This window comes from Pteropus medius, unplaced genomic scaffold, assembly GCF_902729225.1.
Source record: "Pteropus medius unplaced genomic scaffold, Ma_sr-lr_union100, whole genome shotgun sequence".
Taxonomy (NCBI): Eukaryota; Metazoa; Chordata; class Mammalia; order Chiroptera; family Pteropodidae; genus Pteropus; species Pteropus medius.
In genome coordinates, this window is record NW_024346062.1 from 7,859,135 (window position 1) to 7,878,174 (window position 19,040).

Sequence of the window (19,040 nt, forward strand, 5' to 3'; positions counted from 1 at the left end):
TTGATGTAGAACAGAATGAGGTAGTAACACTGTTCTTTTTGTGTTTCCACATGAATTACTAGTATGAACCTAAGAATGTGTTAGGAAGCAGCTATTATACAAACTGCAAAGAGCTCCAGGGATTCTCAGGTAGGGGAAGGTTGCCTTCCTAGGAGGCAGCTGGAAATGCATACAAATACTTTGTTCTTGTTTTCTAGTTACCTCAAGTGTTTTAGTTGGGGTGGGAGGGTACCTCTGATGGCCATAGTGAGTGGAGAGTCAGAGATACAAAACATCTTACAGCACGTGGGGCCATCTTACAATAATTTCCTGCCAAAAAAATGTCAATAGTGCTCTAGTTGAGAAATATTGAGCTAAATAAACACAAAAACTTTCGATAAAAGAAACTACTGACGCTTTTTTATATTCTTTCTCCCCTGAAGCAGAACTCTTCCTATCATACACCCAGAGAAATGCAGGTTGGTCTGGAGAAAAAGATAAAACATGGAGAAACCATAACATCTGGTTAGTTTTTATTCAGATATTTAAAAAGTAATCTTTGAGACCGTCTTCTTTCAGTCTTAAAGGCAATAGGTGGGCTGAGAAAAGCATACATGGTCGAGGGACCGTCACCTGCATAGCTGTCTATATTGCTGAATATGAAAATCAATATAATTGCAAATGTGTGTATGTACGTATGTGTATGTTTTCGTGCGTACTCATATATTTCATAGCTCTATCCACTGTCCACTGAGAGAGTCTGGGAACAATGACAATCTAAAAGCAATAAATTTGCATAAGTGCTCGACTCATGGTTTCTAAATACCATTCTCTACTAAAAGAAACCAGGGTTTCTTAGAGAAATGATTGATTCCAGATTAGGGAAAGTACAAGATTAGTCTAAGATGTCTTGCTGTGCTAGAAAGTAAGGAGATGCTCAAAGAATGACAGGGACATGTGAAAAGGTTATTGAAGGAACTTCTACTGGCAAAATGTGGGACAACATGAGCATCAAAATAAATGATAGTGACAGATAATGATCCATTTATGAGTTCATATGAGTTCATATTTATGAGTTCAAAATTAATGAATTTTGAGGTTGGTAAGAATCAAGATAATTACAGGTTCAAGGCACTTCTCCACAAAATACTTATTACAAAAGGATGAAGAACATTTTTACAGTGGCAGACACCACCTAAGTCAAGGAGTAAAGTCAACACCATCAGTAATTATGTGTCTGTCAGCTGATAGGACGCAATGAGACAAGCAAGGTGTAATTTGTGATAATCCTGCTGAAATTAAATAACCTGAACTTACTCATAAGAAAACATTAGAAAATCCAAACTGAGGGTCTTCTGATAAAATAACTGGCCTAAAGTCTTCAAATGGTTAAGGCTCTGAAAGCCAAGACCAATAAAGGAGCTTTTTCAGAAGGGCTGGAATGGACACATGACAACTTAATTCGGTGAGTGATTCTGCACTGGATTACAATAAAGGCCATTATTGGGATAATTGGCAAAACTTGACGTGGTCTAAAGTTTAGATGGAAGTCATGTATCAGTATCAAATTCCTGATTCTGATGGTTGTATTGTGATTACATAGTTGAATGTCTTTCTTTGGCAAGATACCATATAAAAGTAATAAAGGCATTTTGCGAGCAATCCACTATCAAACAGTTCAGCACATTAAAAAATAAATAAAGTCCTTTGTGCTGTACTTGAAACTTTGCTGTATGTGTATATATATATAATTACATTAGTTATTTTGAAACTTTTATATATATATATATATATATATATATATATACTATATATATATATATATATTTTTTTTTTTTGTTAAGAGCTTGCTGTTAAACAGGCTACTTGTTACCTTCTAGGGATACCACAGAAAAAACTCAGTTCTTGTCACCTAATACTTATAGTCTGGCCGGGAAAACAAGAGTTGAACAAGTAATTTTCAGTGCAAGAGAGGAAGCTATTCAACTAAAGAGATGGAAGGAAGGCCCCTTTGAGAAAGTGATCTTTATGCTAAGGATGTAACGATGCTCAGGATTAGCTGGGTGATGGGTGAATGAACGTGTGTGCTGTGGGGTGTAGGGATTTTGAACTTTGTCAATAATATATCACTGGTATGATATAGCTGTCCAAAAACCACTATACATGCAAAGAAAGAGATGATTTATGGTGTCTACTACCAATATCAAAGGACTTTAAAGTACAGATACCAATAGTTTAAGCTCCTCAATAAATGGTTAAAATAAATTTATGAAGCTATCATTATTGTTAAAAACGTGTAGAGAATTTTGAAAAATGTGCTAGGACATTTTGATTTTAAATAGTTTCCTCCTGCAAGAAGTTTAGCATACATTCACTTAATCAATTTTTAAAACATTATGATAAAGAAGTTGTTTACCACTATCTTACACTTGAGGAAACTGAGGCAAGTGACTTGCCAAATTCACCTAATTTTTAAGGCATAGGGCCTGGACTATGTTCTTAAATTTTAAACTCCCAACCTGATGATTTTAAAAAAATTACTTACATTGAAAATGTCCACCATGTTCTCATGGCATGAAAGAGAGGAAAATATTTTATACTCTTCATTATAGCAACACAAATATATTTACAAAGTAAGAATAGCACTGAGTACTTAGTACAAATATAGAATTACTTTATAATCCACGTTGACTTGATTAGTTTTCCCTATTATAATCTCACTGTTTTCTGTTCCAGCTTTTTTATTTTTTGATGACTATTTTACTTCTAGAGAATTTTAGACCTTTCCCTTTGCAATTCATTTCCAAACATAAACAAGCACCTATTTCAGTGACTAAACCCATTTTTAGTTTTTAGATCTTTGAGAATTTGATAAAATGTATGAACCACTTCCTCAAAATGGTCACATACAGAAACATTTGCAATAAGTTTTAGGGGGTTTGCTGAGCACTCCTTTCTTAAGGTCATCCATGTACCCGATTATGAACCTCTGATATTTTGTGTCAGTCATTGATTATCTCTATTTTCATGACAATCCTATATGAAAGGTTCTGTTATCCTAACACAGCAGAGGAAACTGGGCTATATCAACTGGTATACCTGGGACTTGAATCAATGTACCTTAGTTTCCCTAGATCCTTTCATTTACATATTCTTACTTATAAAATAGCCCTCCAAACTCACCCACTTAAACCTTGTCTTACATTGGGTCTTAATCCATCCAATCAGCTTCCTCCACATGCCAAATTTTTAAACCATTTTTCCACTCATCTGAGAAAAATCAAGTCTAGGAAAGCTGCCACACTCCTCAGGTGGCTTCCGGAATTATTTTTAAAATAGTTATCTTCTTGCTATGTGGTCTCTGGAGGTAGCTTCCTAAAATCCAGCCTACTTTCTAGGGTCACTGGAAGCTATTTTTAAAAATTCACTGTTGAGGAATGGTTCCTTTGTACATAGCTTCTCTTTGTGTGATGGTAAATAGGGATGTAGCTGGGCAAGGCTAAGTTCCTAGCCTTCTTCTTCTGGCCTACTTGCCTCCTGGGTGACAATGTAGCCTTATTTCTAAAACCATTCCTGTGCCTCTCATCCTCTCTATTAAACAAAAAGTGAAACATATAGTAGACAAAATTTTGGAATAACTGGTTATACATATCTGAAACCCAGGCAGGTGAAAACACTATCTCAACCAGGCAGTTGCTTTTTAAAGATTTTTATGTCTAAATGTGAAAAAGAAATTTTACCGTCTTGTACTTCTGTGCATCAGGAGCCAGATGGACATATTTATTGTTGTTTGTATGTTTGTTCGATTGACTGATTATTGGAGAAGGGTGAATGAGTTAAAGTTCTGTTAGATAAATTAAACACGGACAGATTCACGTTTTGTGGATCCTAAAACATAAACAATTTGGGGGAACTCTTTTTAAGAAAAATATGAAATTATGTATATAAAATTAGGTTAAAAAGTGAAGTTACTTAGAATGAAAAATCATATCAAAACACAACTATATCACTGAAAATACAGATGTTACAAAATCCGGAAGAATAACATATTAATTTTTATTAGGTGCCATGCCTCTGGTCCAGCTCCTCATAACTGAGTCAACACAGTGGGAGTTAGGAATATTCTAGAAGCTAGGCCTATACTTGGATGGCAGCAATAACTATCTATGGAAGTGACGGAAAAATATGTAAACATATACCCCATAAAACCTGAATGACGTGTATCTAGAATTCAACTTCCCCTTAGCTCAATGCCCCCTACCCTCCACCACCACCTAACTTCAAGAGCAGTGCAACCGAGGAGGAAGTCTGAGTTTGAGTCAGCCATCTTAAACAACTGCAAATTTTGCAGAAAATGTTAAATGAGAGATTCAGGAAAACAACTGTTAAACCTTTCTTCATTTTATCTAGTAGGAGTAATTATCTTCCTCTGAGACCAACAGACAGTGTTCGCCTTGGGGCTGAATATGGAAAGACTGCTGTTAGACTGCCTGTTAGATAAAACCCATCCCTTCCTCCTTGCCTCTAATCTGAACCCCACCTCTAGGATCCTCTAGCTTTGTCTCTGGATAAACGTGTGCTCCATACATTTAGTGTTTTCTGCTCTGTTTCATTAGGAACTACAAAGAGTTTTAGGAAAAAGACTGAGATAGACCATCTATTTTCCCCCCTTCTTCTTGAATAAGGAATTCTGCTCAAAGCAAGTTTATAATTCAGATTCCTAGACTTCTAAACTAGTGGTTTAAATGTTTCACGCTGCTATCTTCACATCTATGATTCGAGACTATATCTTTTCAATAGTATTCCAACTGCTAAGTTTAAAGTTTCTGCCTTGATTACTCTTAGAGTATTGATAACTCCTAACATGATTTTCTTCACATTCAGCGATTCAGCCACACAAACTTCAACTTTCAAGGCAGCTTTTGTCTTATATAAAGTTTTCCCCAAAAGCCAACTTTTCATTAATCCACACTGTATGGCAACCTTGTCCCACAACTAGGTTGAGCCACTTCAGGGCAGACTCTCTTGTTCACATTTAAATGCAACCACTAAACATTTGCTTAGAAAACTAATACACATAAAGAAGGGTACACATCACTAAAATATACACTTAGTTTATAGAGGTATGACTATCAATGAAAACACTTGGAACTTTGCCTTTTTTAAATTGTTACCATACAAAGCAGTAGCAGTTATAGATGTTGATGGAGGTTTAAATTTTCAGATAACCTCAAAAGATTAGTCAGTAGAACTTTCAACTCTTGTAATCTAGAATGAAAACACCCCAGCTCACTCTCTACTTTAAAACACAAAAACCCATAGCGAACCTGTTTGGGCTCCATTATGGACAGATTTCTACCACTCACCCTCTGCATCCACTGCCCCAAGGGTGCCGTCCTCTCCAGGGTCTTCATTTTCTACCTCTCTGATGAGAAAAATTGATGAGTTCTTTTCTTGGATTCTGAACTGTGGAAAATTCTAGCATTTCCATTTACCACTGGATGCCAGAGGAGATTTTGGGAGATCTTTGCTTTTATTTTAGTTCATTCTTTGGCTTTTATTTCCTTTGCTCAAGGGTGCCAGAAAATATAAGAAACCCATCTAGACTCTTAAAAATATGCAGAGGTAGATTTAAAGAAGTACCATAAAGCAATAGTATTTTGGCTCTACCTAGCAGGAGCAAATTTCTGAAAGAGTTTTCAGGAATTGGTAAAGGCTCTGGTTCTCAGATATTTTGATTTCAGGACTAATGATCAACTTTTTATTGCAGCAGTATAGTAGTAGACCAAATCTACTATTAGCATTATTTCAAAGCAAAAGATAGTTTAACGTCACAAATTCGAGAAACAATCTTAAAATAAAGAACAATCATTTCAATTTTATCAGTTTAGCTTCATGAGACTCAACTGTCCTATTCTCCTTATCTTGCTAGAGAAGAGAGCAAATATTCCATTACATTCCAGACCTAGGAGCTCAGTTCTAACTCACTTGGCAATCCTGGAGTCTAGTATTTACATAACTTTAATAATCCATAAACTTTACATGTATTTTTAAAATAAACTTTTAGAAGTTTGATTTACAAAAAAAAATTGCTGTTAGCACAGAAAGCTCTCTATACCCCATAGCCAGTTGCTACAATTATCACAGCCAATGAACCAATACTGATACATTATTACTTAAGTCCATACTTTGTTCAGATTTCCTTAGTTTTTTCCTAATGTCCTTTTTCTCTTCCAGGATCTCATCTAGGATACATTACATTTAGTCATTATGTCTTCTTAGTCTCCTCTAGGCTCTAACAGTTTCTCAGAATTCCTTTTTGATATTTTTAAAAGTTCTGAGAAGTACTGATCAGGTATTTTGTAAGATGTCTCTCAATGCCATTTTTCTGTTTTTCTCCTGATTAGAAAGTTGTTATGAGTTTTTGAGAGCAAGACCACTGAGGTAAAGTGCCATTCTCACCACATTTTATTAACATCACTTACTGTTACTAGACTGAGGTGGTTTGTCAGGTTTCTCCACTGTAAGGTTAGCTATTTTTTCCTTTCTATACAGTACTCTTTGTAAAGAACTCACTATGCATATATTAGTGTACTGAATAGTATTCTATTGTACACATATACCAGCACATGTATCTATTCTACTATTGATGGACACTTGGGCTGTTTCCAGTCTGGGGTTATTATGAATAAAGCTGCGATAAATATTCTTAACAAGTCTTTTTGTGAATGTGTTTTTGTTTTGTTTGGGCAAACACTTAAGTATAGAATTGTTGGGTTGTAAAGTATATTTTAGTTTTATAAGAAACTACTAGAACTTTTTATAAAGTAGTTGTATCATTTCCAATGAGGCTGTACCACAACATATGAGAGTTCCAGTTGCCTCATATCTTGTCAACATTTTAAAGTCGAGTTTTTAAACAGCCATTCTGATGGGTTTATAATAGTAGCTCATTGTGCTTTTAATAAGCATTTTCCTGATGATAAATGATGCTAAGTGACACATTTTTAAAAATAATTGAATGAATGGAAGCCCATCTCTGAACAGACTCTTGGTGGGGAAAAAAAAGTCTCTAGAAAGAAATTAAAACCTGGAAAAGTTGGGGGACCTTCCATTTCCGGCCAAGATGAAGTTAATAGGGACCACATACACTCTTCTGTTTTATAGAACTTAAAAATTGAACAACATACGTAAAACAAGTTTTCAGATATTGAATAGGCAGCACAGGACACAGATCCCTAAAAGAAGGAAAAGTATGAGGCAAACTCTGACTATTCTAGTCAGTGAAGTATCCAAGCCATAGCACAGGGAAGAACTGAAACTGAGCCCAGTGGTCTCCCTGGATTGAGAATCCCACGAGGAGAGAAGAGTATCAGGAAGGAGAGCTGCAGAGGAGAGCTTTACAGACTGCCAGAGAGGGTTCCTTAACGTCTTTAGCTGAATTTTGATCAACAGATGCATCTGAGATTACCCAATGTTGGGGAACGAACCACCAGAAAGGAACATGAAGAACAATCCTTGGGTCTCAAATAAGAGTGAGTATAGTTCCTGTTTTCACAAGACAAAGTGAAAAAACTTTACATGGGACATCGGCAGAGTACTCAGAAGGATATTTGTTCAGTAGTGGGTAAAAATTAGCACCCAATTAAAGGCTGCTTTGTCTTCAAAGCAAGCCTCAAAAGAATCAAAACTGTCTCTTAGGTTTCCCAGTAACTTAATTGCATTCTAGAACAACACTCAGGGATATTTTAAAAACTACAAAAATAGCCAGTACCCAACAAGGCAAAAATTCAATGCCTAGCATCCATTCAAAGATTTTCAGGAATGCAAAAAAGCAGGAAAACATGACTCATAATGAGAAGAAAAATCAATCAACAGACACAGTTCCAAAATGACACAGAAGATAAAATTAATAGACAAGGACAATGTGTCAGCTATTATAAATATATTTTGTATGTTCAAGAAAGTAAAGTATGAACATGTTAAGGGAAGCCATGGAGGAAATAAAAAAAGACCAAATTGGAGTTCTAGAGATTAAAAAACTAAAGGTCTGAGATGAAAAATACATTGGATAAATTAAACACCAGATTAGACAATGCTTAAAAAAATCAGTGAACTTCAAGACACAGCAATAAAAACTATCCGAAATGAAACATGAATAGGAAAAAGATGGAGTGTCAATGAGTTGTGGGACAAATTCAATTTAATAACAAGAAATTATTTTTATTACTTTACATACAAGCCAGCAACAAATACAGATGATTACAAACATGGTACCTCTAAATTCTCAAATGGAATGACAAGAAAACACTCTTCCACTTAAAATGCTAAAACTGAAATTCACTACTTCTGCCAAGAATTTTAATATTTTCAAGCAGAACGAATACTTAAAGAGGTAAAGGAAATTAACAAATTTAATGCATATGTCTGATCGTGTAATTAGAAAGCCTTTTATGCTTAATCCAGGTAGTGTTATTACTTAACATTTTATGTAACCATCTTAACTTTTAAGAATCTAACAATCTTCTTTCAACACATTCTTCTGCAGAAAGCTGTCAAAAAAATTACTGTAAAAATCAACAATGCATTGATACTGCATTTGTACTTTCCTCAGGATGAAAAAATTAGTCACTCAATCTGAGATAAAAACCCAAGGTCTAAGAACCTCGATAAACTCAGTACAGGAATAAAAGAAAACTATAACAAAGATCACTGTATTAAAATTGCTAGAGGTTCACTATCTACAGTTTTTGGTCAACTGCGAATTGTCTATTTAATTTTTTTGCTCATTCTTTAATTTTTTTGGTAGTTCTTTATATATCCTGAACAAGTCCTTTGTTTCATGTTTGCAAATATTTTATCTCGAGCTATGATGTCTTATTTTAACAGTTTTTTTGATGAGAAGTTTTTAATTTCTGAAATCTCCTTTATCATCAAAATGAATTTTATGGTTACTGCATGTATCCTAAGAAACTTTTGTCAACCCCTAAAATTACCAAATACTATGACTTCTAAAAACTTTATGGTTTTAGGCTTTTATAATGAGGTGTACGGTCCCTCTTGAATTTTTGTATGTGGTATGATGTAGGGATTGAGGCTCATTTATTAAAATGTGGATATCCAATTATTCTAGTGTGGATAGTTGAAATGACTCTGCTTACCATGTTGTTGCAATGTGTTGCTTTTAAAGTTTTACTAGTAAATTAAGACAATTTTTAATAATCAAAACTTTTAAATAAATTTTTTTGGTTTATTCCTATAGTTCATTTCTTTTTCATGTTGATATTTGGTTTCAAAAGACTAGTCAATTGACAGATTATCAACATTAGACAACAGCCACTTATTCAAAACAAGTATGTGGACCACCTACTATAAAAGAAATTTAAATATGTAGAAAAAAATTACATTTCATGCTCTAAGAAACTATTAAATAGAAGTGAAAGAAAAAGTATATACATAGACATTATTACAGTAATTCCTATGTCTTATTATTGCTACTTTATTTAAAGTAATTCTACTAACATGGTTTCATTTGTTTAGTCTTCTGGAATTTTCTTTTCATAAGTATAAATTGTTATACTGTAGAATTACAGAAAGAAAAATGCATTCCAAATAAAAAATAGATGTTAAAGGTAATTTTTGTAAAGCATTATTTTCAAAATATATCTACTTCGTTTTTAATACTTTAGCAATGGGTACTTAATATACTTAAACTGTGTTATACATTTAAAATTTTGACATTATTAATCCAAATTTGTCATCAGCCATGTTACCTTTTGGTGATTATCTTTGTGTAACATTATCTGACAGATTAAAGAGCAGTGGGCAAAATTTGTCTGCCAGTAGACACCTCATATTGATTTGGATCTTAACAACTCTTTTGAAACCCTTTGAGTCTTTAAAGGTCTACTGAAACAAAATGTAAACATGTCCAAAGTAAAAAAGAAATTTTTTGACAAAGAAATTATAAAAATGGACTTGTGAGATTATATTTGTTATATGTTTTACTGTTTATTAGCAAAAAGCAGCACTTAATTCAATGGCTGTAATCCTTCTTTTATATACCAGTTCAACTGGGGATTATATAATATTGTCTATCTTTTAAAAAGTTACTTTAGTGACCTCACAATTAGCAAAGTCCAAGCAATCAGGGTGTTTTGTCAACCAATGAACTAGTGATATAATTAAGAAAACAAAACATTACAATGGTCCTCATTTCCTTCAATTTATTTCTCAGAAATCACCTTCTCAGTGAGGCTTTCCCTGGATGCTCTATTTAAAATTTCAACTCTCTCTCTATAATCCAACTTCATATTCCCTCTTCCCTGATTCTCCCCACTTTCCACTCATTAGCTCTTATCACTATCTAACATATCCCATATTTGACTCATTCATCTTTGTTTAGTATCTGCACTCCCCCACTAGACTCTAAGCTCCTAGAGGGCAGGGATTCTGATTTTTGTTTACTGCTGTCTCTAGGTCACTCTCTGGAACCTTATAAGCATGCAAATATTTATTGTATAAATAATGAATTGAGTACAAACCAAAATATTCCTACAGAAAACACTCTTTATGAGGTCATTTTTGATTAACAATGAATGGATGACATCTAACATGACCTATATCCATTCCTGAAGCCAAAAATAGCAATTCATTTTTCTCAAGCTAACACAATGAGAAATCGATAGCAGATTTAGAACTATATGGCCATATATTTAATGTAAACTATTTTGCATGATAAAACTGAGGTCAATAGTGATAATTCGGTTGTATTTAGTAAACAGTGAATACCTAGTTAATGTAAAAAACAGCTAATAGGCAGAAATGGGATGAGAAAAGATGTTTCTTTATTCTTAAATTAACATTCTGTCCACAAAATTATGCTACTTCATTTAAAACAATGAATAATCTTTTGCCAAATGGGAAAAAGGAGAGGAGTAGCTATGTATAGGGAGTTATAAAGAAAACCACCAAATAAAAGAACAAAAAATAAAATAGAAAAATACAAACTCTCTGACCATTAAAGATATAAGTTCATCTAACAAACAGTTTGTAGCTGAAGGAGTCCCTTAGTAACAAATGATAAGCAGATGCACAGGTTATAGCTGGTTTTTTCTTTTTTTCTTATAAAGAACACAAAAATACTTGAAAATGTTTACCACTTTAAAGAAGGGAAAGATTCTGGCCATCCTTAGTGTCCCTGTCAGAGTATTCATGGCATATAACCAGCATTGCCATAAACTCAAGGTATAGATATAATGAGATGAGTGGGAGTTAAAAGATGAGATTGTATGACTACCTGAGACACTGAGTTCAAGCTTTAGGATCATAAGTGTTTAAATCTGATTCTTTAAGCCACCTAAAGCTCTGTGAATACACAAGATGATCCACATTCAAAAATCACTTACCTTTATTTTGCTGAATAGAGCCATATACCATGATAGACCACTTTCAATAATGAGATGGCTCAGAAAGTATGTATGAATTCAGAGAATGTTGAGACCCCATGCTTTGCAGTACTGAGAATTTAATCTTTCATTTGAAAGAATACAATCTATCCAGTGAAGTTCCAATTATAGATTTCATAATGAATCCTACTTATTGCTTCCTGGATCTATCAATTCCATTAATGGATGAATATCTCTTCTGAATCATAACTCAAGAAGAAATGTCACTATTTTATCAATGATATTTATAACAGAAACAATAAGACAATAAGCCCATTCTACTTGGATGTATTGGTCATTTATACATAGCAAGTAGAGTTCTGGGGAAAATACCAAAGATAATCAACATGAATACAGATATTAAGATAAAATTATACGCTTTTCATTTCAGACAAACTAAACCAATGGGGTAGAAGGGAGAATAGAGCTCTGAGTTTTATAGTGCTATGGGCAGGGAGGGGGAGAAAAAAATGAATAAATTATCAAACAAAATTCCATAAATCATATAAAGTAAGATAACTGTTCCTAGTTAATTTGGCAAAAGTATATAATAGAACTGACCATTGGAGCATGTTGACTAGAGTCTAATATAAACAATAAAAGCATTCTACTGATATAACTTAGGCTATTAAAATATTATTTAGAATCATTTTGCAACATATACACATATCCAATTATGTTGTATAGTTAAAACTAATACAATGCTATATGTCAATTATATCTGAATTTTAAAATAGTATTTGGTTTACATAGAGTACAAACCCTTTTGCACTTAGAGAACATAATTCTTGGTACAAAGACAAGATGCATAATTCTTGGTACAAAGACAAGATGCATAAATAAAGCAGTTAGTAATTATAACCATCATTCTCTTCAAATTTGCTTTGAAAGGATAAAAAAAAAAAAAAAATCCAGTACTTAAATTAATGTGCAGCTTGTGTAAGTTCAGTATACTCAGGGAGAATTCAAGTTTAAAAAGAATAAATCAATAGTATTTTAGAAATACATGTTATCCATCCACCCAATAATAAATTCTATGTCTCTTTCCCCCACATAAATCCACTGTATAATCTTTGAAACTCAAAATAGCTTTAATGTAATTTTTAAAATGTAGTTCTTTAATAAGAATAATTATAAATACCAGGTGAGATTCTTTTCAAGTCTAACATAAGAGCTTTCACATATAAAATAAATATCATACTTTGCTGTAATCTTGTTATAAGATCCTTATTTTAGTGATGCTGATTATCTCAAGGTATACTTGGAATACTTCTTTTGGATATACACATGAAGTATCATTAGGCTAAACTCACAATTCATTTCAACCAGACAGTGTTACCCAACTTAAGCACTTATTATTCAGACTTAAAATATCAGCTATTCCTAAAATATATAATCTACACTAAAAGATAGGAATTTGCTGTACTGAGATGATTCAAATGAAAGTGAACCACAAGCCTTGAAAGTAATTCTAAAAGAAGTTTCACAATTGCTTTCAATAGTAACGAAAGCACTGACATATAATATAGTTTCTAAATACAGTTATATGGAAGAATATTTATTTATAAACTACAATTTGTTTAAAAAAAAAAAAGACCTGTTTATCTCATCAATCTATAACTCTAACCCTTCGTTTTGAGTTTAGATGTAAAAAGCATGAAGAATATTACTATTTTTTTAAAATGTCATTTAAAATTTTCAAATTATCGCAATTTCTGGACTATAAAATAAACATTTAATATTTCCAATTCTAGACACTACAAATGTAATACAAGTTCTAATTAATACAGATTTAAGTGATTCCTGTAGGCTTGTTGAGAGTGGGAAAGATTCTAATTTTTGAAAATGACAGAAAAAAATTTTTTATTTGAGTGAAATCAACTATTTATAAAATATAACTGCTGTCACACAGGCAACACAAATAAATTGCTTGCTCTAATGAACTTTCAAAAATGCATTTTAATCTCATTCCAAAAAGAAAATTTCTAGATACAAATACATCTCATTCAATCATGTTTTAACATACATACATTCAGCAACTTAAAATATTATAAGAATTCAATATTTTCATCTTTTATAATCTCAATATATTATATATTTAATATATAATATATACAATACATAAAGGTAGTCAGCAGGAGTACAAAGTGACTTTTTAAAAGTCTGATCAATATTGATAAATATTTTTAGATTATTAAAAAGAACTATTTAGAATCATAAAATATGGGAGGCCCAAACCTAACAGCAAGATTTCAAATGTTCATATAGCCAATCATTTTGAAAGATTCCCTCAAGGTGAATAAAATACATTTAAAAACAATACTCTTGTTATTCTCAAGCAACAATACTTACAGATATTAAGCATGTACATCTATTAAATTTAAAATTACTATGCAGCTTTCTTTACTGTAATATACAGTAGCTATTGTTTCATTTCTGTTGGATTTGTTGTTGTTGTTTGAAGAGTGACTAACACATTACCAACAGAAGCGACTTTAGCTCCTTTCCCCCCTCTAAAACATGGCTCAGTTTGAAGATTGTTGTACAGGCAGCCATACGAATATTAACAGTACCTTTATACCACTAAGGGAAATCAATCAATAACTAGAGTTATTTGAAAAGTTTCAAAGACTGTTGGAGGTTTCTGTAAACCAAGGTAATCAGAAGTATTACACTTGTAGATAGTCCTCTCACATCAGTTAATACAAGGAGCTAAAATCCCAATGCCACAGTATAGCACTTAACAATCGATTCTGTAATTTTACATGTTATACCATTAATTCACCCTGAGAATACAGAGGAAGTATCTCAAACAGGATATTCCAATATATTTTTTTTTCTTGGTATTTGCTTTCTTCTGGTTTTTGTCAGCCCTTCAAGGGCACAAATATTTGAATCCAAAGCATGACTTGGATATCCTTTTTTGTAACTGAGATTCATGCCACAGTGAGATACTGGTGATAGAAAAGCCCAAAAAGGCTTGTAGAAAAGAGACAAGCGGCAATCCACCAGGTCAGAAAAGATAAAAGTCCTCGAAAAAGCAGAGGAGTGAAAATGTTTTTTAAGCTGCTCAGTGCCACTGTTATTTGTGTAACAGTTACCTTCATCTTTCCATCAGCAGAGGGTAAGTCAGAGTAAACAGAATTGGAAGGTAGACTAGTATCCACTGGCAAGGTAGAGAAAGATTCTGGATAAATGCCCCAGGAATGATTACCTGGAAAATTCAAGACACAAATAAGACTTGAAGGTTAACTAATTCCAAAGCTTTTTATTTAAAAAAATTAAATTCTTTAACTCATATTTGAAGTTAAGAATAAGAAATTTAGCGTTTGTTAAAAAATAAAATAAAATAATAATCTTTCTATATACTTGTTAAAAAAAGCACTTAATTTGACCAGGCTATAATCTGGCTTTATTAGTAAAAGCACGCACAAAAGCTACAAGTCTAATTTACTTTTAATAACTGCCAGATTTTAATAAAATCTGGTAAAATAAAAACAATTTGTTCCTTGTATAATGCATGAATCAACTACCTCTACTGGAGTGACAAAGACAGACTCAATAACTTCTTAGAATTCTTTTCTCCCTTAGAATAACAGAATAAATTTCTTCCTCAGAAACTAACTACGATTTCAATGTGAAAGACTATTAATAGCTTCTAGAAAATTTTTCATCATATACTTTCCAATGTTGGATAGGATATGAGTCACACAATATACAACTGAGCTACTCCTTTATGTTCCATAGATTCCTAAAGGACGTTTACATCTATCATCAGCTCTATGGTACTTACTAAACCCACCTAAAGAATACTTTTAGTTCCTTTAGCTTCTTAAACCCTCACATTGGCACCAAGGGAAATGATCAATACCATAAATGACAGTTCTTGAATGACACCACACAGGGACTTGACAGCTTAGTGAACACACTTATAGAAGAACTTTGTTCCTCCATGGAGAAATCTTTATTTTTTCAATATAAATTTTCACCAAAGGATTCTATAATTCATATAAGTTTACAAGAACCTTGTAATAATTTCAATGTTAAACACTAACAAAATCTTAAATCCCTTTACAACACAAAATGGCTAAGATCAACAGTGCTCACTCAAGTTATTCAATAAATTTGGAAATTAATCTCTAGTAAATAATTCTTATAAGTAAAACATAACATTAGGAATCAATTTTTACAGCTAAAGTCTCCCATGTTTCCTTTTAAAACTTTTATGAAGAGAAACAATTTTAAGAGGCATATTTCTTTGTAGGTAACAAAAAGCATTATTAATTACAGATAGAATATAAAACCTACCTAGTGTTTTTAAAAGCAGAGTTGTATGAAGAAGCATTACCAGAGGTGCCACATACTGCAGTGCAATGACACAAAGGTAATAAAAGACTCGAGCCACCTGCAACCAACAACATTCTTAAGTGTCTAATATGGCTGACATGTTATGAGTGATTTAAACTTTCATATAATTATCAAACTTAATTTCTTAAGAGACAAGTAATCTTTTCCTGCTAAGGAAGCTAAATGGTAATAAGTTTGCATTTCATTATAAATGTTCCTAAACTGATTTCAGAAGGCTCAGTTTGAAGATAAGTTTTTTAAAATGTGAAAATATTAAAATAGATACCTTAAAAATAATTAAGTGATTAATATAAATTGAACAAAATAACCACTAAAAGTCAAATGGTATATATTCACTTACATTTCAAATATAAAACAAAATGCTAAAATCTCTAAGAGATACCTAAAACATCAAACTAATAACAATAACTGGCAGAGTCATATATGAGCATAAACCCCTCGAAAATAAAAACATTAAATTATCAACCCATATGAATATATTTACTGAGGTCAATTTATAGAGTATGAAAATATACAAAAGGAAAAACAGAAAAGTTGTTTGAATCTTGATCAACACTCCTGACCTATAAATGTGTGAGTCAAAAACAGGACTCAATCCAATTCTCTAAGAAAAAAAACATGATCAGGTTATAGGTCCAGTCCATTACATTATAATGTTAAATATTTAACTTAATTCTTAACAATTTACAACTGAGTTACTCCTCTATGTTCCACAGATTCCTAAATGAATTTACATCAATCATCAGCTCTGTAGTACCTACTAAGCCCACTCAAATAATACTTTTAGTTTTTCTAGCTTCTTAAACTCCATTATATTTAACTTAATCCCCATTAAGTTAAATATTTACATTTCATGTTCAATACTTAGAATAATCTTAAAAGGAATAAATGTAGTCACTGAAACTAATATTTCTTATCCTTTAATTCATAAAGGCTAAACAATACGTTGTAATGTTTTTCAAATCAATTAGGGGGGTCTCATTTTAGTAACAGTAGACATAGCACAGCTTTGGACCACCCAACTGTATGATACTTAAAACACTTATGGTAGGGAGAGGAACTGAGACCCTATTTTCTTCATTTAGCACCAAAATCAGATCAAGGTCTCTTTGGGTTCTGTCTGTTTAAAATTATCCTATTTATTTACAATAAGAATACTATGAAATAAAATGATTATTAAAGAAAACCAAATTTTTTTCTAATAACACACAGTATTTGCTATTTTTCATTTTAACTAGTTTAAAACTTACCATTTTCTGTAGCTCAACCGTACTTATTCGCCCTGCTTCTTTCTTCATCTGATCCACACATTTCTGGGCTAAGTTTAAATAAGCTTGCAGGTGACTACGCATCATGGCCAATCTCAAAGCACACAATAGGATTATTATCCAGAGTCGCAGAGTATCGAATGTAGCTTCTGTCATTCTACAGAGCAAAAAAGTTGACATGGTGCTCTCAAAGACCAAAATATTCTAACATGCTAGTTATATATGTTAATGTTCACCATATAAAATATAGGGAACCTGTACTTAGCTAGAGTTGGAGATGTAAAGCAAAAGTATCCCACCATCATAGACTTAACAATATAATACTTTCACTTGCATAACAGAACCAGATAAGTAAATGTATCATGACAGTAAAGTAGTAACAGATATCTAGAAGAAAAAAGTAGAGCAGTAATTGAGATCCTTTGTTTTCATTTACCCTTTTCCATGGGGGGGAAAAAACTGGCTGAGGAATGAAGAGATGTGGATGCTCTTAAACTGGAAATCAGAAGAAACAGGAGACTGCCTGTGGAACTCTCTAGTCAATGACCCATCTATTACTGGCTAGAGTTTTGTCTGATTATATATATATCTGTATAGGCTCTTTCAATCTGCTGAGTTCCTGACTGAGATCACTGGAAAAAAATCAAGATTCTGATATATTATGAAGAAAGCAGAGGCCTCAGATTTCTCTCCAACAAGTCACTTAACCTGCTATGTGCTGAAGCTGCCTCAATTTCTGAGCAATCAGTCAAGGCTAAGGTAAGGACTCCACATGAATGCATCCTTAGAACATTTTTTTCAGAAACTAGACTACTGGTGAAGGCTCCTTAAAGGACTTTAGAAAGAAGAGAATTTCTGATGTCCTTTTGGGGTTTAATGTTTTTAAAGGACCATAGTTTCTGCTTTGATAAAGTCACATTGTGAGTAATTTGAAAGTAATGACTAGACCATGCTTGGCATCTAGTCTACTTTCTAGCACATACCAGGTACTTAATATATGACTGTTGAAATGTGTGGAGTGATCTGCCAGAATAGGAAGACAAGGGTCTCCCTCAAATTTCTAAGACCTTGAGGGTAAAATATATGGCTATAAAGAAAAACAAATGGGAAAAGATAAAACACCTTATAACACTCCTCCTCCAAACAGTTTCATTATCACCTCTTCCTTCTGTCCAGTTTTAAGTACCTTGGAAAGGAACTAAAATATAGAAGTTGCCTGGGGCAATAAAGTTGAACAGTATAGGAAACAGAAAAGGCAGAGAGGAAGATGTAGAAGTGTACACTTTTGTTTGAACTATTTATGAAATGGAGGTCAGAAATGGGGATGGAACAAAGGCTTTATTATGTGTAGGCTCTCTTGGTTTCCTTTTTACAAAGTCATGAGTGCACATGGATATAAAAATTCCAATGGAAAAGAACTGTTGGCTAGGAAAGATAAAGGCATAACTTTTTATCCACACATTTCAACTATATTGAACAATGAGTGTAAGGAGACAGTCACGTGAGATAGTACACAAGATGCCAAGGCCATCCACAGCCTTGAAACTTTCCAGGAGGCCTACAGACAACTGTGCTCCCTGGAGTTGTGCAACAAGGAGGCCTGACTGGTAGCATCTTGAAGACAGCTATTCCATAGGTTGTGAGGGTGCCAGATAATAGGAATGGAGGCAATGGAATAAAGCAGTGTATCAAAAAATATTGCTCAATTTTGAGCAGTTCAGGATTTAGAATAATAGTCATTAAACTGTACCTTCTTATTCAGATTATTTAACTAACTTTATAAATATCTTGAAATTGATTTGATGGGATATCTCAGGAAGGCTGAGCTGGGATAAAATGCATAGGTACAGAATAGGCAGAAGACATTTCTCCAAAGTCCTGAAGCCATTCTAGGTTTCACCATATATGTTTTCCTTTGGTTTTCTTCTTATGAGGTCATGAGTACACACTGACTCTGTTTACCCACATTTTATTATTT

At 33.0% G+C, this 19,040-nt stretch overlaps 1 protein-coding gene across 5 annotated transcripts in view; it reads right to left on the reverse strand.

Moving 5' to 3' along the window:
• Positions 1–13,365: 13,365 nt before the first annotated feature.
• The window catches only part of TMEM161B (transmembrane protein 161B), a 63,557-nt gene continuing 57,882 nt past the window's right edge, over positions 13,366–19,040 (reverse strand). For all 5 annotated transcript variants that reach the window (XM_039875021.1, XM_039875022.1, XM_039875024.1 and 2 more), the window contains 3 exons: positions 17,045–17,219; positions 15,735–15,831; positions 13,366–14,640 (listed from right to left, as the gene is read on the reverse strand). In XM_039875021.1, coding sequence (XP_039730955.1) covers positions 14,363–14,640; positions 15,735–15,831; positions 17,045–17,219 — 550 coding nt within the window. In that variant the 3' untranslated portion in view covers positions 13,366–14,362. The remainder of the gene's footprint in view (positions 14,641–15,734; positions 15,832–17,044; positions 17,220–19,040) is intronic.